Below are 22,780 nucleotides of genomic sequence, written 5' to 3' on the forward strand. Positions count from 1 at the left end.
GTGGGTCCAGCTCCGTGACGTCCTGCGGCCGGGATGGGAAGGAGTCCATGCCCACGGAGCCAGCGGCACCATCGCTGTGTCCGGTGGTCCCGGTGCTGCCGGTGGCTCTGCCCGTGGTGGGGACAAAAGGGGCTCAGCGTGGGGGCCGAGCCCGGCCCATGCAGGTCAGTCTGGCAGCGGGGGGACCCGACGGGAACAACCCAACAAATAAAAATAAAAATCTTTTTTCTTTAAAAAAAAAAACCAAAACCAAAACTCAAAGAAAAAACCCAAACGGACGAGGACTCTGTATTTGGTCTAGAAATGTAAAAAGCAATGCCCCGCCGGGACAGCCGGAGCTGCAGGGCAGGGATGGAAGTCGGGATCCATCCCCCAGGACAGCCCGGCACCGCTCCCGGCGGGACGGCCGTGCCACGGCGGGGACTTGAGGCGGCGGCAGGATCCTCGCCGGCAGCACCCACCCTCCCTGGGCACCATCCAGGCGATTCGGGGCGGGCGGGATCCGTCCCCGGGCCGCTCCCGCCCCACGGAGCCGCTCCCGGCGCGTCGGTGTCGGTGCTACGAGACCAGGAGCGTCCAGACGACCGGAACCACCGCCAGCGCGGCCGGCGGCACCCTGAGGCTGCAGCAGGAGTTGTTGCTGGTGAAAATGGGCTCCGGGGATTCGTAGAGGGAATCGTCTGTGGAAAAGGAAGGAAGAGAGGGAGGGGTGAGCCGGGGGGATGGCAGCGATCCGGGCTGGATCCAGAGGCACGGTGATGCTCGGCACCTCGGGATTGGGATCTGGCAGCATTCCCGCGGCCAAGAGCCGGGCACTGACCCCTCCCCAGATCCCAGCTTCCCCAAAAGTGCTGCTGCCACCGCCGGGACCTGACACGGGGACACCCAAGTGTGGCTCCGGCCACGGGGATGGGCGGCGTGGGAACGCCGAGGGGGCTCCACAGGGTGGGTGAGGCACAGAGAGCTCCCTTTTAACGGGATTAGGGAGCGTTGTACCCCGTCCCCGTGTGCCAGGGGCAGGTGGCACTGTCCCGGGGAACCAGCCGGGGATGGACCCGCTCGGGGCAGGGACACCCCTTGCCCACAGCCCGGGGGTCCCAGGAGGAGCCAGGAGCACACGGGGGGCACAGGGGACCCCATGTGGACACTCTCCAGGCTCAGCTCGCTCCAATTTGTCACTGGATTATGGATTTTTATGGACCTGGAGGCAGGAGAAGCAGAGCCTGGTCCTGCCTGGGGATGCTCCATCGCTCCACCCACCCCATCCCCCTGTCCCCCCCAATTCCGGAGGGTGCCCCATGCCGGGATGAGGTTTCCAGACTCATTCCAGGGCCAAACCCAGTCAAGGGCTGCCCCCTCAGGGACTTCCCACCATCCCCCAGGCCCAGCCCCTCTCCCCCTTCCCTTCCCCTCGGCAAGACGGAACAAAATCCCAATATTATTAAAATACTAAAAAATAATATCGGGAGAGATTTCTTTCCCCCCCTCGCCCTGAACGGAACATGATGAGTTTTTACAGATGGTTCTGTTATGCTGGGTTTTATTTTAAAGCCACCAAAGGAAGGGAGGCGAGAGCCATCGGTTACCCGGTGACATTCCTCTGTCCCCGGGGAGAGCCGCTGCCATTTGCTAATTACACGTTAACAGGAGAAGAAAATTATTAATTTGTTTTTTTTAAATGGCTGATTTATGTGAGTCGGAAAAGTAGCCACCGAGCAGGGATGATTATTGTTATTCTTCTTTTTTTTTTTCTCTCTGTCTGGACAGTGCTGAGGTGGCTCCAACAGGGCTGTGGGGCCCTGTCCCCGTCCCTGTCACCATCAAGGGCCACCACACACCCTCAACCCATGGGGAAGGACCTGGGGACCCCCCCAGGGACCCCCCAAACCTCTCACTTACTTGTTGGCCGAACATAAACCTTCAGCTTCAGGCAGGGCCTGTCCACCGTGTTCGGGGGGGACGCGGCTGTGGGAGGAAAAGGGGACAAAGGGGGTGGGTTGTGGGGACAGCAGCAAAACGAGGGTCAAGGCACTGAATAAAAATAATAAACATTGGGAGAAAGGGAGGAATCGCAGCAATTATCGAGGTGATAGTTCCTCTCAGGATGAGAAAATGGGATTTTTTAATATATATAAAGAGATTTAATTTTCTCTTTTTTTTTTTTTTAATAAAGCAGAGGGTTTTTTTACCCTTCCTTTTTCTTTTCCATTTTGGCTCTGTGCCCCATGGGGGGAAGGAGAAGGTGCTGAGGTGAGCAGGACCATGAGCATCTAACCTCCATCCCAACTCCATCCCAGCTCCATCCCAACTCCATCCCAGCTTCATTTCAGCTCCGTTTCAGCTCCATCCCAGCTCCATCCCAGCTTCCTTTCAGCTCCATTTCAGCTCCATCCCAGCTCCATTCCGGCTCCATCCCAACTCCATCCTAACTCCATCCTAGCTCCATCCCAGCTCCATGCCAGCTCCATCCCAACTCCATCCCGGCTCCATCCCAGCTCCATCCCAGCTCCATTTCAGCTCCATCCCAGCTCCATCCCAACTCCATCCCAGCTCCATGCCAGCTCCATCCCAACTCCATCCCAGCTCCATCACAACTCCATCACAACTCCAACCCCAGCTGCTCCAGGACTGCTGCCAACCCTCCATGGGGGTGTTTTTTTTTACCCTGCCATTTTCTTTTCCCTTTTGGCGCTGCACCCCATGAAGGGGGAAGGACAAAGTGCTGAACTGAGCAGCACTACGGGCATCCTGCAGCATCCCATCCCGCAGCATCCCATCCCGCAGCATCCCATCCCACAGCATCCTATCCCATCCCATCCCATCCCATCCCATCCCATCCCATCCCATCCCATCCCATCCCATCCCATCCCGCTGCATCCCAGCTCCATCCCCAGGGCCAGTGCGTGCCCTTGACCCGCTCCAGAGGCACGAGCGTGTCCCGGTGCCGGCGGGTTAATGGATTCCAATCCGTGGGCTCGAGGAGGAGGTAATTTCTTTTCTTTCATGTCTGCTAAATACGGTTCCTCAAAGAGGCATAATTTCTAATGTTCCGCATGACGGGAATTCTAACCGGGTTAGCAATGATCAGCTTCCCATTTACTCCTGTGTAATCTCTCCCTAACGACATTAAAAAATAAAAAAAATAAAAGAAAAGAAAAAAAAATAAAATAAAAGCGGGGGGGGCAGAGTTGGTGGGGGGAAAGAGAGAGAGAGAGTTGTGGCCGCAGTTATTGCGCCGGTGACATTTTACGGGGGGGAAGAGAGAGGGAGGAAATGGTAATTTAATATAGATAAAAGGAGCAAATTAAGTGGGCTGAAAACAGCTGCTTTAGGAAAAAGAGGAGGAATGATAAGGTGGAGGAGCGTGGCCGTGGCTCCGGTGAGGACGGCAGGGTTGGGCTCGCGCTGCCTCGTTTGGGTTTGGGTTTTATCCCAGCACCTGCTCCCAGCACTGCTGGATTATTTTTCCAGCGGGCTCCTCTCCCCCTCCTGCCCCTGCAGACGCTCTGGAGGTGGAAATTCCCTCCCAGGGATTCTCGTCCTGCAGCCAGCGCTGGAGCTTCCTCCAGAGCAGGTGGGGCAGTTCAGGGGTCAGGTTTGGGTGAGAAAGGGAGCACGGATTTGGGAGAGCAGAGGGATACATGGGAATGCATGGGAGAGAGCATGGGAATTACATGGAAGAGCATGGAATAAATGGGAGAACACAGGTGTACACAGAAGACCACAGGAATTACACGAGAGCACAGAAATACAGAGAGCATGGGAATAGACGGGAGAGCATGGAATATATGGGAGAGCACATGAATTTCGTGTGAGAGCAGGGGAATACACAGGAGAGAATGGGAATACACATGAAAATACGGGAATTCATGTGAGAGCATGGGAATTGCATGTAAGAGCATGGAATACGTGGGAGAGCTCAGGAATTACACACGAGAGCACGGGAATTACACGGGAGAGCACAGGAATTACATGGGAGACCACAGGAATATTTGTGAGAGCACAAGAATACACAGGAGATCACTGCCTGGGGCTGGGGCCATTACCAGTACCATTCCCACTGGGATGAGACCAGTGCTCCTGGACAATCCTGGTCACTCTCGTGCCCAGGGCTGTGACCCAGCCCCAGCGAAGGTTTCCATGGGATGTTTACCCTGAGCCAGATGCGCTGCGGTTTTGGGGGGATTCTGCAGCACTTTGGGTCACCAACGCAAACCGAGCCAGCGGGACACCCCTGCGATACTCCCACCCCATCCCCACCCCACTCACAGATGTAGTAGTACTCGTGGCCGGGTCGGAACTCGAAGCCCAGCGAGAAGGGGGTGAAGAGCTGGAACTTCTCGGAGAACTTGAGGGGCCCGTTGGGGGAGTCGGGGCGGTTGCACTCCCAGCGCTTGAAGCCGCGCTGCCGGTGGTCGCAGGACGCGTGGCCCTCGTAGTTGACCATGTAGAGGATGTACCTCTCCATCCGCTCCGGCAGCGGCTCCTCGTAGTGCGGGCAGTAGATGTCCAGGTAGTCGTTGATGCTCACCTCCACCGTGTAGTCCCCGCGGTGGAACCTGCGCGGAAGTGGGGTCACCGCGTCACAAACTCGCTCTCGCTCGTTTGGAGACCCCCCCCCCCCCCCGCCTGCCGCCCCCCGGCACGCTGGAATCACGGGATCACGCCATGGTTTGGTTTGGAAGGGACCTTAAAGCTCATCCAGTCCTCAAGGGTGTTCTGTTCCCGTGCCCTGCTTGGTGTCCTGGGCTGGAACTCTGCCAAAGCTGCTCTTTTTGGGACTGAAAGGGCTCTTGTTTTGCAGGAATGAGCCAAGGAGAACCATTCCTGGGAGATCGAGTGGTGCCTCCAGCTGATCCCGGACTATTGGATCCGAGTGGGAGGAGCGGGTGACCACAGGATCGTGGAATCCCAGGATGGTTTGGGTGGGAAGGGACCTTCAAGCCCATCCAGTCCCAGCCCACCATGGGCAGGGACACCTTCCACTGTCCCAGGGTGCTCCAAGTCCCGTCCAACCTGGCCTTGGACACTTCCAGGGATCCAGGGACAGCCATGGCCTCCCCATGCCATGATCCAAGGCCTGATCCCACCCCAACACCCCCGTTAACCTCCGGATTAACCCAGATCCTCTTTGTTTCACGCCAACAAACTGGCACCACTTGGTAGGAAATCACACAAAAACGATTATTCCCGGCGGCGCCGGCATCGCCGCAGCCCAGCGCCGCAATCCCGGTGTCACTGGCATTCTTGGCACCGATTATCCAAGAGATTAAGGGATTAGCAGCTCTGGAGAACTCTGTGGCACACGCCAGCAATCTCCCTCCACCTCCTTGGGGCGGCCCCTGTGACCCCCTCCCCAAATTCCAGACCCCCGGCACCGCAGCCGGTGGAGCTCGAGGCCAAATTCACCGTTCCCCCCCGGCAGCTTGGCTCCCCCTCCTCGTCGAGTGAGGTTTTTTCCCTAACCAACTGAAGGCTCCCCCCAGCAGGACACCCCCCAAAACCTTGGCACCCCACAGCTCCAGGGCTTGGCCAGCGACTAGAGGGGTCAGCGTGGCCCTGATGGGTTGGGGACAGTGACCACAACCCCCTCAACCTCCCAAAGCAACATCTTGGGGCTCCCAAACACCCCCTGAGGCTGTGGCAGCTGCTGAGACGGCCTCAACTCATCCGGAGACACCCCAAAAGTGCATCGCTATCCCCAGGGTGGGATGGTGGTGGAGAGTGATCCCAAAAAGGGAAGGGGGGGGAAGAAGGGAGGCGGTGTGGGGACGGGGGGGGTCCTGCAGCCCCCCTCCAGCTCATTACCTGCCTCATAAGCTCTCTGATCACACAGGGAACGCGCTAATTAAGGAGCAGGGTTTCTCCCTCTCCTTCCCTCTCCTTTCCCGAGCCAGTTGTGCCAACCCTGCCCCTGGCAAGGTAACATTGGAAAATGTAAAATTAATACAAAGGGCTGGAATTTACTGGGAAACAATTTTCAAACGCAGGGAGAACAATAAAAAATATTTAAAGGGAAAAAACCAACAAAAAATCCTTCTTCTCGCTGCCTTTTATTTTAAAAAATTATTTATTTTAATGATCGTTACTAAAGCCCAAGCAAAGGCGGGAGGGGCCCCCACGTATCAGGGGAATAATAATAATAATAATTACTATATTTTTGGGAAAAACTCACTTCGAGGGCCTTCGTCTGCCTGACAAATTGCTGAATTAAAGCTGATTAAAGCTAAATAATGGCCCAGACAGAGATGGGTGCGGGGGGGTTGTGGGGAGGGGGTCACACTCCTTTGGGTGCAGGGGACCTGTGGGGACCCCCAGCACAGTGCACCCCACTCTGCATGGGGTCCTGGGCTCCCCCCGTGCACCCCAGTTTGGTGCTGTGGGATGGCAACGATCTCAGCACCAGGGCCGGTGCCATGGGATTGGGATGATCCCATCACCCACAATAGATGGGGATGATCCCATCACCAGGGCTGGTGCCATGGGCCAGGGATGATGCCATGGGATAGGGATGATGCCATGGGATAGGGATGATGCCACGGGATGGGGATGATCCTGTCACCAGGGGCGACACCATGGGATGAGGACAATTCCATCACCAGGGATGATGCAGTGGGATGGAGATGACTCCATGGAATGGGGATGACTCCATGGGATGGGAATGATCCTGTCACCATGGCTGATATCACAGGATGGGGATGATGCCACGGGATGGGGATGATCTCATGGGATGATCCTATCACCAGGGGTGACACCATGGGATGAGGACAATTCCATCACCAGGGATGATGGCACCGGATGAGGATGATCCCACCACCAGGGATGACACCATGGGATTGGGGATGACACCATGAGACAATCTCATCCCCAGGGATGACACCATGGGATGAGGACAATGCCATCACCAGGGATGATGCCACAGGATGGGGATGACACCATGGGATGGGGATGATCCCACCACCAGGGACGTACACCAGGACAACCCACGGCCTGGCAGCACACGCTCCATGGATATCCCGGCTCTGGATCTCCGTGCTCCCACCCTCCCGCACTGCGGGGCCCCAGCACAGGACACGTCACCCACCAAGCCCGGCTCCATCAGGTTTGGGTTTAATCAACAACTTTCCATCACCGTGACATCCCTGCCCCTTCCACGACAGGAGCATGAATCCACCAGAGGGAAATTGTCCGGAATTCAAATCTCGGAGCTGGTGAAGGCCCTTTGGCAGTACCTACCCCCTGTGTCCACGTGCCATGCCGGGCAGGGTGGCATCTCCATGCTGGAAGCACATTGGCTTCCCAAGTTTTTACCTCTTGGATATTCACCGTGGAGGGGAAAATCCCTTCCGAGAGGCACCTGCAGATGGAAACCCCTGGTCCCTGCAGGGCAGAGCCAACCAGGAGAGCAAATCCCACACCCAGACCTTAGTCCTGGTCCCCCAACCACAGCCAGTGCCTCAGTTTCCCCTCGGAGTAGCAGCGGCATCCTCCCAGAATTCCCAAATTCAGGCAGCGACCCAGAGCGGGAACAAAGCGGATTTGTCTCTCTACACCCTGTGAGACCAGCCAGTGTCCCAAGGGTTAAAGAATTCAGATTTTTCTTTCCTGAACAGCTTGAAAAGAGATATGATTGCGCCCGCTGGAATACGGGGTGGGGGGGGGATATTATGGATGGAAAAGAGCTATTTAAGCTGAGGAACGGTGTTGGCACATAAACAAATGGGTATAAACCGGCCATGAATAAATTGAGGCTGTAAATTAGGAGGTTTGGAACCATTGGGGGCCAGTCAGGGCTCACGGGGGCAGAGGGGCGAGGGGGGGGAACTGGGGCAGGGGGGCCAGGTATAGGGTCCCCCCCCACTCCAAGGGCACCCGTCCTTGCAAGGCCAGGCGCTGAGAGACTTTAAAATCTCCCTTCCTCTTTCATCTCCCGAAATCTCCTTCATTCAAATAGTCACAGCGTGATCAGGAGTAATAAGCCTATTACAGAGCAAAATAAAACACAGCAGCTCTCCCCCCCCCGCCCGCCCCCCCAAACCAGCCCCCCCCAGCCCTCCCACCCTCTCCGGGGCTATTAAACACAACCCGATGGAAATTCAGCTGCGGAGCAGCCAATGCCAACCCTCCCCAGCTCCCCCAGCCCTGCTGAGGTGTCCCCCACCTCAGGAAATGGGGACAAAGCGGCTCCCGGAGCCGGGGGGGTGGCAGGGAAGTGCCCCCGGGGCGCAGGCGCCCACCGGCCCCTTCCAGCGGCTCCTTTCTCCATTAATCCCGTTGCTCGGCTGGTTCCTGGCATGTCCGTGGCCGGCAATGGACTTCACGCCGGGAACGTTTAAGCCGGTTTTCCATCTGTTTCTCCTTGTGCAGCCTGAGCCCAGCGTCATCCCGCGGGGTGACAACGGCAGCGCCGGGCAGGAGCCGGACGGGGCCATCGGGGAGAACTGGGGCCATGTACTGGTCCCGGTGTCCCGGAGGCCGATCCATATTCCCTGCTCAGGAGGCAAAAGCCACTTACGGAGCTGGGAGGGGATGGAGCCGGATGCACCTGGACACCTGTGTCCACCCAGTTTTGGTCCAGTGGGCTCCGCCACCCCACACACCCCATCGCACTGCCCCATCCCACCACCCCACCAGAGCCAAGGTGGATTTTAACGGTGTTTCCAAATACTTTCCATGGTGGAGAGCAAGCATCCCCCGCACCGGCACCTCCCAAACTCCCTCCGGGCTGTGCCGGAGGATCCCAGCATCCCACCACGGCCAAGCCCTGGTGCTGGCAGGGATGAGACGACGTTCAGGGGATGCCCCGTCCCCATCCATCCCAACCCCTGGGATGGTGGCAGTGATGAGTCCCGGTCCCCGGAGGCTCCGGTGCTGTCCCCGGTGCCGCGGTGTGACAGAGCGGGGACGGCGTCGCGGCTCACGGAGCGCCAGTAATGCGGTCCGGAGGGACCCCGCCGTACACACAGCACCTAAATTATTTAATTTCTCCAAACTGCTGCACCTTTATAAATCATTAAAAGCTCCTTTTGATCTGTGTTAATGAGGTTTCCTGAGCGCGGGGCTGGGAAACGCTTCGGCGCCAGAAAGCGACGCCGCTGATTAAAAAAATAAAGAGGGGGCGAGCGGGAGCACGGGGGGCAGGACGGGCACGGGCAGGGGGTGGGGGGCACGGAGAGATGGGCACGGGGTGGGGGGCACAGGGGCTCCCCAGGGCCCAGCCAGGCTGTGGAGGGGATTTAGGGATGCCCGTCATGTTTCTCTTCTTTCCCTTCTCTTTCTCTTCCCCTCTCTTCCCTTTCTCTTTCAGTTTCCTTTACAGTTTCCCTTCCCCTTTCCTTTTCCTTTCTCCTTTCCCGGAGCTTTCCAGCCAGGGAATCCTGGGAACACGCTGGTCCCAGCTTCCACCACATCCCTGGGAAATGCCAATGCCAACCAAACCACGGGCAGGGCTGGGGCTCTTCCTGGAGCTCTGGGAAACAATTTCCTCTTTGGGGAGCAGTGGGATGGGGTGAAGCCCCCCAGGGCTGTCACTGGGAGCCGTGGCCAGCGGGAGCGCCCGGTTCCAGCGGTGCCACCATCGGTGACCCCACTGGTGACACCGTGGGAGCGGTGGCAGCGCCGCGGCGCCGACCCTGACAGCTTTAATGCCGATATTTATCTCGGCTCCAAACCTCCGAGCCCGGCTCCATATTCAGGAGCTCAATCACCGGGATCGGGAATGATGGTGATGGCTCCCGCCCATGGCAGCTGGGGTTGGGCTTAAGGTCGGCTGGCAGCCCTGGAGCTGCTCCGGTCGGGGACAGGGGTGGGGACGGGGATGGGGATGGGGATAGACACAAGGACAGGGATAGGGATGGAGATGGGGACAGGGACAGGGGTGGGAGTGGGGATAGAGACAGGGATGGGGATGGGGATAGAGACAGGGGACAGGGATGGGGATTGGAATATGGATAGAGACAGGGATGGGGACAGGGATGAGGATAAGAATAGGGATGGGGATGGGGATGGGAACAGGGAGAGGGATGAGGAGGAGAACCTCGATAGAGACAGGGATGGGGATGGGGACTGGGGCAGGCATTGTGGGTAATGAATACAAATTCCATGCAGAACCAGGGGGCACTTCCCCAGCCCTGGCATCCCTGGAGCTGGTCAGGGATCGGCACTGGAACAGGGCAGCAGCACCCCCAGCGCGGCTCAGCCCGGCGCTCCCACAGCTCACACCTTCATTGACGGATATTTCCCATTCCCTCCTTTTAAGGTAAATGACAGAAAATCCCAGGACAGCCATCAGCCTCCGAGGTAACCTCGTCCCGCCTCGGCCGCGTTCCCACAGGATTCAGCGGCTCCTGTTACCTGGGGCAACGGCGGGGAAATGACGGCTGGCATCTAAATTGCCATCATTATGCTCCGGAGCCAACACTCCCCATTTACACTTTATTGTCATCTTTTGCTTTAGGGAGATGCTGAGATATTACAGGATGGGGTGACAGAGCGGGATGAGATGGGATGCACGAGGAGAGAGGCGCGGAGATAAATGGGGACCCCCGGAGCTGTCATTTCAGCCTGTTTGCGGATCCGGAAGCGGAGCCGAGCCCGATCCCGCGGGCTGTGGGGAGGTTTTAGCGTGCAGAGGAAAATAAAATTTGTTTAAATGCAAGCGCCAGCCTGGCGGGGCCTGGGCACGTGGTACCCGGGAGAGGATTCCCACCAAAGCGGTGCCGAAAACGCTGCGGAAGCAGCTCAGCCTCCTCCGGCTGCAGGGATACTCATGGGATAACGGGAACTGATCCTCACTGAGAGCTGGCACTGGGCTGTGACGGGTTCCACATGTGGGGCTGGTACCCCATTGCACCCCTGGTACCCCTTTGTGGGGCTGGTACCCCAATATTGGATTGGTATCCCATTGTGGGGCTGGCACCCCATGACATCTTCTGCACCCCACTGCCCCACTGGTACCCCGTTCCAGGGCAGGTACCCCATCATTAGGTTGGTATCCCATTGTGGCGCTGGCAATCCATTATTGAGCTGCCACCCTATTGTGGAGATGGAACCCCATTACATCTCCTGCACCCCATTGCACCCCATTCCAGGGCTGGCACCCCGCTGCGGGGCCACCCCAAGGATACTCCTGGGCACCCCAAAGCAAAACCTGCTCTTGGTTCTCCAAACTCCAAGTTCATTCTCCCTCCCCATCCCATTTTTTGCCAAATTGCACAAAGGAAATGCAAAGCCAAACTCGGGGTGCCACCCCCCACCATCCCCATCCCCACATGGGGATCGTGGTGAGACGGGGCCGGGGGAGCTGCTGGGGGCAGCGGGGGGAGGAACGGGGCCTTTCAAGTGTCTGCAGTGAAAAAAGAAAGAGAGAAAAAAGCAAAGAGTTCAAAAACTGAGCAGCTTTCCAAGGAAGAGCCGGGGCGGCTTCGCCCTCGGCCCCACTGCACCGTGCACGGGATTGGGATTGGGAGATCCCTTCCCACACAACGCCTCCCTGAGCGGGACCCCGGAGTCGTGCCGGGGATAAACCCAAATCCGTGACCCCACGGATGCACCGGGAGCTGGGTGTTCCACATGACCCAGCACGGCACGGACACGCTGGACGGATGGATCCTGTCATGATGCCAGCATGGATCAGACAGGTTTTTCCCTCAGACTCATGACATCACCCTCTCGTCCAGAAAAAACACAGGTGTCAGTCGGAAATCGTGGGTTTGGCACACAAAAATATTCCATTTTCCACATGCCACGGCCTATCCAGGGGGATGAACCCACTCCCCAGGCAGGCGGGGCCTTTTTTCGGGGAGCTCTACCCTCGCCCCGCAACCAAAGCTCCCTGGAACCGCTCCAGCTGCTGCAATTCCCACCACTCACCCCTCATTAGCATGGATGCTCGTTAGCCCAGCGCTGAGACTAATCAATACTGCCATTAACCGACTCCCCGGAATTAATGCGCTTGAACCTGGCAGGCCGCAGGATATTGGTCATTTTTCCACTTAACCTGGCAGGAGGAGTTTTTCCCTTTGCTGGTGGCAGCGGATCATGGAAGGAAGCTGGGAAAGTTCATCCCAACAGCTCCTGGTTCACCACCAGCTTTGGGTTCACCACCAGCTTTTTGGTCATCCCAAGGTTGCCGGATGCTCCCGAACTTCATGGAGCACCATCAGCACAGGGAAAAGGGCAAATCCCTGTCTCAATCCATGGAGTTGGGGACCCTGGAGAGGGATCTGGGGTCTCCATCCCAGCATGGGGACACCTAGAACGTGACCCTCTGGTGCCAACCCATTCCTGCAGCTGCTCCATCCCTTCTGCCCCAGGTTCCCGGCCCCGGAGCCCCAGGCAGGCACAGCCGAGCTGCTCTCCCGGGCACCCCAGAGCCACCCTCCCCTGCTGCCCCCGCCGCCTCGCAGCGCCTCTGGCTAAACAGAGATCAGAAATGTTAGATCTTTCTTAACATCTCCTGCCAGCACTGTCAGTGGCCCTCTCCAGAGTACCAGGGCCCTCTGTTATGTAAACACAGCACATTCTCTGTCAAAGATTAAAAAAAAAAAAGCCTCATTTGCACATAAAAGCAGCCTCTGCACTAGTTACGGGCACTGTGGCATGTAAGGAAGACTGTAGGTTAAATTCAATAATAAACTGGGGCGGCGCAGAGGTCCCGCTCCAGCTCCTTCTCCTGCAGCCCAGCCTCGGCTGCTCCGGCCGGACCTGCGGCCACCGAGCGGTGCCGGCCATGAGCCCCCGGGATGGGGACTGAGGAGGCACCGTGAGCCCCGGGCTGGGCTGTGGGTGAATGACCCCCAGGCCCCTCACTGCACTGTGTCTGGTTGCCCTGAAGCCCCACCCTGCTGCCCCTCTGTGCCCCCTTGGTCACCCTAAGGTTGCCAGATGCTCCCAAACCTTAGGGAGCACCATCAGCACAGGCGAAGGACAGCCCTGTCCCAAGCCATGGGGTTGGGGACCCTGGAGAGGCCTCTGGGGTCTCCATCCCAGCATGGGGATGCCCACACTGTCACCCTCTGGTGCCAGCCCATTCCTGCTCGTGGCACCACCACCAGACCCCGCCATCCTCGTCTCCTCTCCTTGGCACCGCATCCAGAGCAGGGCCTGCTGCCCCACATCCCTCCCCACAAGCTTTTGGGAGCTGGCATCGCCCTCACGTCCCAGCGTGGCTCTGGCATTGCCACAGAGCAGCTCCCGGCTACCGAGGCACCAGGAGCCCCTCGGATCGTCAATGTGACACCGTGGATGTGACATCCCTTGCCGCCAGCCCTCGGTGACGCGATGCCTGCTGCGGTGGGATGGCACTGGTGGGGGTCTCCGGCCGCAGCTGCCCCTCCCAGGGAGCGCCAGCGGCCGGCCGGCTCTGGGGATGGCGGCAGCCAGCCGGGCCCGCGGCCGGATCCACGCAAATCGAATCAGAGCAGAAACTCAACTGCCGGAGAGACGAGGGCTGGGAAGTGTCACGGTAATTGTGTTAGGGCCGGCAGCGCCGCGGCTGCGCCGGGAGCCGGGGGGGTACGGCAGGGTGGGCACGGTGTGATGGGCACGGCAGGGTGGGCATGGCAGGATGGACACAGCAGGATGGCGCAGAGCAGTGGGCACACAAGGGTGGCCACAACAGGATGGCTGTGATGGGATGGGCCTGGCAATGCCAGCACAGGGGCTCACTGGACCAAAATCCCCCAGGCCCAGCATGGTGAGGGTCCAGGAGGGAGCAGGGCAAGGGCCCGTGGAGGGCACACAGAGGCAGATGAGGAACAGGCAGAGCCTAGTGGCAGGAGGGGTCACGGTGGCGGCTGACAGAGAAGGTGACAGGGGCACCGGGCTCTGGAGGGAGGCGATTCATTCCCAAATCACTGTGTCTCCATCCAGCACACGTGTCCCCACGGACGCCGGGCTGGCACTCGTGTCCCCACACACGCCCAGCCCTGTGCACAATATCCCCGCTCACGTCCCCGCCGCCGTCGGGCGCCGCACGTCTCTCGCAGCCGGACGCCGGGCACGTGCCAGCCGCGCACGGGACCACGCGTGCTCATCCGTGCTCCGGCGGCTCACGCTGAGCGCCCTAATTACCGCGTCTGGCCAGGCGGGCGGGCGCTGATAACGGGCACGGGACGGAGCCGCTGGGGGTTATCAGCCAGTGACAGCCAGGCCCCCCACCGCCCGCGCCGGCTCCGCGCCGCAGCCCGCTGGGACAGCGGATCAAGGCGCCCTTTGGGGGTCTCCAGCGGGGGATGGGGTAAACAGCCCCCCAGGAGTGACCTCGTTAGCACGGCCGAGCCCCAACATCGTTGTGGTTGGGCCTGGCACGCTGCGGGCAGAGCCTCGGGATGTGGGGCCACCGGTGGCACAGTGCCAGTCTCTTGTCCCATCTGCCATCACCTCCCCGCTGTCCTGGGGGTGAGGGACAGCTCCTTCTGGGGTGCCCACGCTGCCAGTCCCACCGTCACCAGGCTGGAGGGAGATTTGGGGTGTCCCTGGTGCTGTGAGGGGACAGGCAGCAGCAGGAAAGGGCACTGAGGAGATCAGCGTCACCCTCCGGTGTCTGAGCCAAACCAGCCGCTGTCCTGGTGCTCCCCAGAGCTGTTCCATTGGTCTCATCCCAGAGCCACAAGCGGGACATGGCACGGTCCTGCTGTGACACCAGCGTGGCATCTGCTGCCTCCGTGCCTCAGTCTCCCTGTCCCAGGGCTGGACCTTCCTGCACAGCGCGGGTCTGGCAGCAGGAGCGACAAACAAGGAGCACATTCCCCATCCCAGCTGTCTAAAGACACACAAATTGACATGGATAAACACAGACTGGCTCATGACTTCACTCGTTGGCCTCTCTATTTTTGGCTGGCAGCTGAATTCCAGGCAGTGGCGGGATGGGGGGCAACAGGGCAGGAGTTGGCGGGAGCACCAGAGACTCTTTAACCTTGGAACACTTGGGACTGGCAGGGAATTGGGGGCGAGCGGCGGCGGGAATTTGATCGGCGGGAGCCGGGCGAGCGCTGGCCCCGCAATCACCGGGAAAACGCCGACGCGGTGGAAATCGGCCGCCACTGCCCAGCGGGACGTCACGGCGGGGCCAGGCGGGCACAGGGACACGGCTCAGAAGGACGGACACAGCGGGCACAGCGCGGCACGGGGCAGGCACCTGCCTGTCACCCCGCAGCCCCCTGCTCTGGTCGGTGCCACCCTGGTGTTCCCAGGGGACACCGGGTGGGCTCCAGACCCGCGGTGACCCCCAGCCAAAGGACGCCGCTGTCCCCCCATCCCGGCAGTCCCGGGCTGCGGAGCTGCGGAGCCGTAATTTATCACGCCTGCCCCTGACAGCTCCCTTTGACGGGGTCTCCGGGGGGGCCGAGCGATGCCTTTTGTCTGCCCAACAATTAATTATTTCCTGGCTAATGATGAACTCCGACTTGCCAAGCAGGGAGCGGCTGCATGCGGGAAGGAGCCAGCCCTCCCTCACCCAGCCGTGCCCCCTCCCCACCACCTCCCCCATGGCAGGGTGGGACGTTGGGGTACCCAAGGATAAGAATCTGTGGGACTCCCTGATCCCACCATCCTTCTCATGGGCACTCTGCCCCCCAAAAACGGTGCCCCAAAAGCAGAAGGAGGGTGCTGGGCTGGCAGGATGGGTCCCGCTCTGGCAGTTCCGGCAGGTGGGTGCCCCACTGTGCTGCGGCAGCAGGTGCTGGCAGCGCTCTAAGTGCCAGTGGCGACAGCCCCGGAGCGCTCCAGGAGCGGATAACTGGCTGATGGGGCTGAGTTAATGGAGAAAATCCATTTAGGATCACTCGATACTCTCCCATGGGCTTTCATTACACCTCGGGGCTCCGCGGGGCACCGGGCCCTGAGCTGGCCTCTGCCAGCCCAGATCCCATTGCTGCCGGCTGGATGTCTCAGCAGAGGTGCTAGCAGGATGTGGGGAGGGATGAGGGGAAGAGTAGTGGGGAGGGATGTGCATGGGGAGGGACGAGGGAAGGGATGTAGGAAGGGATGGAAGAAGGGATGTGCATGGGGATGCATGGGCATGGGGATGCAGGAAGGGATGCAGGAAGGGATGTGCATGGGAAGGGATGCAGGAAGGGATGCAGGAAGGGATGAAGGAAGGGATGGAAGAAGGGATGTGCATGGGGATGCACAGGCATGGGGATGCACGGGCATGGGGATGCAGGAAGGGATGCAAGGAGGGATGTGCATGGGAAGGGATGAGGGAAGGGATGGAGGAAGGGATGGGCACGGGGAGTGATGCAGGAAAGGATGCAGGAAGGGATGGGCATGAGGAGTGATGCAGGAAGGGACACAGGCAGGGATGTGCACAAAGCCTGCAGCCCTGAGCTTGTAGCTGCAGGTGACAAGAGCAACGCCAGCAATCCCTGCGAGGGACAGCGACAAACTGGGGCACGGTGGGGCCCTGCCCTGGAGCAGCTCCCAAGGAGCCCGCCCTGGCTCGGTGCCACAGGCAAGCACAGGGACCCCCGGGGCTGCAGGCGCTCGGGCCAGGCCCCCCACGGCAGGAAAGGCGACCGAGCCATGAAAAGAAGTAAAATAATTATCGGGCGCTGGCGGCTCAGGCTCCCGCCCGGCGCGTTCTGTTTAAGGCTAGTTAATAGCCAGTGTTCTCTGGTTAGGCCTGAATGACATTTCCAGAGTTATAATAACTGAGCTATTACTCGCCGTATTGATGCATTCCCCCCGCCGGCAGCGGCTCATCCCGCGCCGTGCCGCCCGGCCGCCGAAAGCTCCTTTAGTCAATAGCACTTCTATTTTTCATTACTCCCTGGAAATGTGGCTCTTGGAAGCTCATCCGTCATTCAATTACGCCCTGGTTCAGTCCTATCATACACGTGTCATAAAGTTCCTCAGATCTGAACTGCTGTTAATTTTCTGCGCCATCCCAAGGGGATGCCCGGGACGTGCCTGGAAAGCAACCAGGCAGCCGAGGGCATGCCGGGTACGGGCGCTCCCGGGAGCGGGGGCTGCGGCAGTGCCGGGGTGCCCGGGCATGGGGAGGTCCAGCACCGGAGGGGTCACCCCAGAGCTCGGACACTGTCCCTTCCCCACGGCAGTGGCAGCGGGCCCCAGCGTCACACGACCTTGGCAGCGCTGGGAATTTATTCCTCGGGCTGGTTTATTCTTTTATCAGGTGTTGGTTTAACAGGGCGAGCTCCCCCCCTTCCCCTTTAATCCTATCGGCATCTGTGTTCGGCACGTCCGTACCCAGAATAATCACCTGCCTGGCAGATTTGTCACTTCACCAGATGTAATCGGGGAACTTTTCCTTTTTTTTTTTCCTTTTTGAAACTCTCCTTATTTTCTGTTTCTTAGAAGCTGCAGCTCGCGGGCACAGGCGGCTGCTGCAGGCGGTACCTGCTCCAGGTCACCCTCCTCGAACCCAAGGGTTTGCTCTGCTCAGCTCCACTCTGCAGCTGGGTTTTGGCTGAGGGAAGGATGGGAGGATGACAGGGCAGTGGCACAGAGAGTGGATGTCATAAGCTGTGCCGTGGTGGCTGCTCCTGCCATCCTCTGCTGCCAGGAGTGCACCTGGACAGGCACAAACCCTGAGCCAGGGGGGAAAATGGGCACAGGATGAGGCCAGGGATGGGCGATGTCGGAGATGGGCAATGCCAGAAGATGCCAGGTTAAGAGGATGCCAGGTCAGAGAGATCCAGAGGTTGCTCACAACATGTCCCTGCACAGATGCCAAGGACCTGCAGGTCCTTCACAGCCTTAAAATCTCAAGGCTGAGAGGTGATGTTGGTCCTGCTGCCCTCCACACCCCTCCAGGCACCATTCCTGCTTCCCCACCATGCAGTGCCTGTGGCTCTCTCCCAGCTGGGGCTGCCCTGGCCATCCCTGCCCGTGCTCTCCTGTCCTGGGTGTCCTGTCCAGTCCTCTCAGCAGTGCCTGGGTGGTCTCAGCCACTCCACTTGGCCTCCCAGCAGGACAACGACCTGGTCACTGCCGTGCTCCTCCGCACTCCGTCCCACGGGGCCTCCCACACGCTGCTTTCCCTAAGCCAGGACAGACACACGCCCGGGTGGGACGGACACACGCCCGGTGTTTGCGAACACCCTGTCACTTGTCAGCCCCTGGGACAGCCACGCTCCTGCCCGGCCCTTTCCTGCTCCTTGGACGGCTCCGAAGGGATTGATAAACAAACATTCCCATCAGGAGGATGCTGCAGCAGAGCCAGGAACAGCCCAGCCACGAGGCTGCCACGAGGCTCTCACAGCCCCGGGACTACCACCAGACTCTGGGTCATGCTGGAACACCCACTAGCCCAGCTCTGATCTGGCAAACTGGGGGGATGTGGGGAGTGTGAGCTGGGCAGCGCCCGAGCATCCCGTGCCCGCGGGCACCCTCTGCCAGCCTGGCATTTCCCCGCTCCCCTCGCAGCCCAGGCCTCCGCTGCGCTCTGGGCACGGCTAATGACCGGCCTAATTGATCTCTGACGAGGCACCAGAGATCGATGCTGGATCCCGCTCCAGGCTCTGCGAAAAGCCATTTCTCCTGCCCGGCCGGGCAGCACCGCCCCTCGCCCGCAGGGAAGCGCCCATCGATCGGGGCAAGGATCGATCGGGTGCAGAAGGGGATGGAAGGGAGGGCGGCCACCCCCGCCGAGGGGACTGCGGGGAGCACCTCCCGGTAGCCCTTTGCTCCAGCCCCGAGGCCCCGCAGGCTCCAGGAGCTCCCCCTGAACCCAGCGGGTCCGGGCGGGGCCCCGGGGAAGCTCCTTGTCCCCACCCCAGGTGACAGCCAGCAGCGAGGGGGGCTCCTGCCCGGCACCTCCGCCACAGGGCCAGGCTGGAGGGTCCCGGGAAGGGAGGGGACAAACAGGCACAAAGCCCAGCGGTCCCGAGGAGGTCACAGGGCCAGCAGATCCACGCTGATTTCCTCGCCTGACTCTTCCCCCCTTATTCCTTCCCCTTGTGTCCCACCGGCCAAATTTGATCTAATTTCGCGCGACCGGCCGGGGTCTTCAGTTCTCAGTGCCCCCCTCCTCCCCTCTCCTTTCACTGGGGTTTAAGCCTTTTCACTTCGTCCATTCACTCCAAGACTAATCAGATTAAAGCCTTGCCCGGAGTGCTGCCTCCCCTCGCACAGATTCACCCCCTGATCCCCCCTCCCCTTGCTTCATCCCCTTTCTCCCCCCCCCGTCAGGTTTTGGCAGCCAACTCCAAGGTCCGGGTATGGCCATGCCAGGGGTCAGTGGTGGCACCAGCTGCCCCTGTGTCCCCAGGGAAGGGCATAGAGCAGGGGGTTCTGGAGGGAGACGGTGGGGAACATTCTTCTGGAATGATGGGGATGAAGGGAGTGGCAGGACAGGGATGAAGGCAGCAGCAGCCACAGGTCTCCCTGCCAAAGCCAGCCAACTCTGAAAAATGCCTCCTCCTCCTCAGCCCGGCTTCACATCCCAGGTCGAGCTAAAGGAGCATTTAACTTAGGAAAAATTTAGGAAAAAAGGGTATTTTTTTTACTTTTTCCTCTCTTTTCACCCAGAGCCATGAGTGGGTGAGGGGTGAAACCAGGACCACGGTGCCCACCCTGCAGCCCCCAGATGCACACAAGACCTGGACCCAACACCCAGACACTGGGGTCACCCACCAGCCCCCACACCCCGGGACCCTCCACTCCGTGGCAGCTTTGGAAAAGGAACAATTCCCCGCTAGAAACTTCCTGGCCTCGTCCCACGTGCTCCAACCCCAAAATTCACCCAGTGCCCCCACCTAAACCTCAAACACCGATTTCCATTCCCCTTGGCCCAGCCCTGCACACAAACGCATTCGCCACGGCCCCCTCCCCGGCAGGGATTGTGTGCAAAGGCGGAGAGGGGGAATGAATAATTCATCCCCGCTGTCTTTCAGAATTACACTGTGGAAAAATAAATCTGAGACTACCATATTTAAAAAAAAAAAAAAAAAATTAAATAAATAAAATAAAGGAGAAAGGAGCCGGGGGCGCGGGGAGGCAGCGCTCGGTTCGCAGCCCCCGCAGCCGGAGCGGGATGCGGGGATGAAAAGCGCCGGCGCGTCGTGGCTCCTCTTCCATTGAGCGACTCCACATTCAGGTCCGTGCGGAAACCACCGGAATCCCTTCCTGTGCTTTGTTCTGCGGCCTTTTCAGCGGGGGCTTACGGGGCTGGGCAGGGGGTGGCGGGGAGGGCGGGGGGCGACAGGGCTGGGGGGGCCCTTTGAAGAAACCCACTCATGCGTTCGGCTGGTTGAGTTCAAGGGATGGCGGGCGGGGGGTGACGGGGGGGCTGTGATGGGTGAGGGAGGGCTCTGCTGGGTGAGAGGGGGCTGCCCTGGCCGGGGGGCTGCACTGGGGTGAGCAGGGGTGGTGCTGGGCTGAGTGGGGGGCTGCACTGAGTGACTGGGGGGGCTGCACTGGGGTGAGCAGGGGGCTGCCCTGGTCAGGGGTCCAGCGTGCCCCCTGCCCTGGCTCAGCCAGAACGACCTCAACACTACCCTGCCAGCGCCTCTGCAATCCCAGCAGGAAGCAGGGATGCTCTGCCCCATCCCACAGGGGTCCCAGCTGGTTTTTGGGCAATGCCCTGACCCCTCTTGGTGACCAGAACACCCCAAAAGGGACCAGCTGTGCCCGCATCCCCCCTTGCAGCTGGCGGGGGCCACGTGCTGCCGCGCAAACGGGGAGGGGAGGAAGCGGGAGGCACTTTAATTTGGCTATTTAAAAATAAAGAAATAACGCAGGCTTTGAAAGCCCGGAGGGGTCCCAGCGGAGGGACCTCATCCCCCCTTCAAAGGCCGCCTCTGCTTTCTTCCCCCCGCTCGCAGCACACAAAGGTGCACGAGCACTTTCGTCTCTGTGGAAAGACCTTTTTAATTGGTTCCAGGCAGAAGGTTAAAATCTCTCCCCTTCCCTGTGCGCTTGGCTAAGAGGGGAAAGGGGGGAAAAGGGGGGAGGCAGGGAGGAAGGGTTGTAGGGAGGCAAAACAACTCTGCCCGGTGTGAAGGGGCTGAGCCAGAGGACACCCAGGGCCAGTGTCCCCAGCATGGGGTCCAGGGTGGCTGAGGGTGATGGGGATCCAGGTGGGAGCAGGGGAGACCAAGGGGGCTGTGGTGGAGGCACTAAGGGGGCAGTGCCAGGCTCTGGGGCAGGAGGTGCTCCCAGGAGGAGGGAGATGCTCAGTGTGAGGTTGCTCGGTGCTTCGTGGGAATTCAGGGTTTGAGGGTTTCTGCAGAGATTCCCGAAAAAAGCAGGTGGAAATGCAGTGCTTGGGGTCTTCCCATGGGGAGGAAACTGGGCAGAGCAGGAGGGCACCCAAGGGGCTGCTCCCACCTCCGCATGTCTCCTCGTGACCGCAGAGTACCCTCGGCACATCCCCATCCACAGCGGGGTGACTCCAGGATGGCATCCCAGAGCATCCACGTGGCACCCAGCCCCTCGCCATTCCCATCCCCATTCCCATCCCATGTCACTGCCATCATCCTGGCCCTGCCATCCTTCTATCCCTGCCATGCTTCCAGCATTGCCACCCTCCCGGTCCTACCATCCTCCCAATCCTGCCATTCTCCTACCCCTGCCATCCTCCAGGCCCTGCCATCGTCCCAGCAATGCCATCATCCTACCCCTGCCATCCTCCAGGCCCTGCCATCGTCCCAGCAATGCCATCATCCTACCCCTGCCATCCTCCTGGCCCCTGCCATCGTCCCAGCAATGCCATCATCTTACCCCTGCCATCCTCCTGGCCCCTGCCATCGTCCCAGCAATGCCATCATCCTAGTCCTGCCATCCTCCTGGCCCCTGCCATCATCCCAGCAATGCCATTCTCCTAGTCTTGCCATCCTCCTGGCCCCTGCCATCATCCCAGCACTTGGGTTTCCTTTCACGGAAGGGGGAGCTGAGAAAAACGCATCAATTATTGAGCCGGGGCGGCGAGCCCGCCGCGTCCCCCTTGCTGATGCCGCTCAGGTAGAGCCGCGCGAGCCGCAGTCAGACACCTCTAACACGATTAAGCTGCAGGGCTCTGCCAGCGCGCTTCAAGGTCAACTTCTCCGAGGCTGACAAAAGGCACGGCGGGCAGCGGCTCCCCCCGCCCCCGCCCCGGGCGGCAGCACACCGGGAATGGGCACCGGCAGTCCCGAGAGATGGCACCGGGACAAGGGGAGCTCCAGGGCAGGACGGCAGGGGTCCCACGGGGATGGGGATGCAGTGGCAGAGCTCCCAGTGCGACGGGGATGCTGTGCTGGGACTCCCCACGGGATGGGCGTGCAGTGCAGGGACTCCCACCAGGATAAGGATGCGGTGGTGGGGCTCCTGCTGGGATGGGGATGCAGTGGTGAGGTTCCCACTGGATCAGGATGCAGTGCTGGAGCTCCCAGTGGGATGGGACTGTAGCAGGAGGGCTCCCAGTGGGACGGGGACTTGGCATGGGGCTCCCAACCCCAGGACAGGGTCCCCGTGTGTCCCTCTGCAGCAAAGCTGCTCCCGTCACGCCGTGCGGCAGGAGCGGGTCCGGCCCGGCTGGCTGCACGTGGAGCGGGAATTGGATCCAGATGTTTCCCCCCAGCAGCCGGAAACCGCATCCCCCCATCCAGAAAGTGCTCGGCAGCCCCTTCCACCACCCCACAAGGCCATGGTGGGGACCAGCCCTGCCAGCACGGAGCGGCACCGACGGGGCCAGGATCCGGCATCGCACGGGCAGCAGAGGGACAAGGCAGCTCAGGAGGGCACGGGGTTGGCAATGCCAGCTCTGCCGTGGCACTCCTGAGCTCTGGGTTCGGGGACTCACAGTGACAGGACCCCCGGGCTGGCACAGCCACGC

At 60.2% G+C, this 22,780-nt stretch overlaps 1 protein-coding gene across 1 annotated transcript in view; it reads right to left on the minus strand.

Moving 5' to 3' along the window:
- Positions 1-556: 556 nt before the first annotated feature.
- EFNA2 (ephrin A2) overlaps positions 557-22,780 on the minus strand; it is a 38,362-nt gene continuing 16,138 nt past the window's right edge. The window contains exons 2-4 of the mRNA XM_068997340.1: positions 4,270-4,559; positions 1,900-1,965; positions 557-680 (exon numbers count right to left, since the gene is read on the minus strand). Coding sequence (XP_068853441.1) covers positions 559-680; positions 1,900-1,965; positions 4,270-4,559 — 478 coding nt within the window. The 3' untranslated portion in view covers positions 557-558. The remainder of the gene's footprint in view (positions 681-1,899; positions 1,966-4,269; positions 4,560-22,780) is intronic.

This window comes from Aphelocoma coerulescens, chromosome 28 (assembly GCF_041296385.1).
Source record: "Aphelocoma coerulescens isolate FSJ_1873_10779 chromosome 28, UR_Acoe_1.0, whole genome shotgun sequence".
Lineage (NCBI taxonomy): Eukaryota > Metazoa > Chordata > Aves > Passeriformes > Corvidae > Aphelocoma > Aphelocoma coerulescens.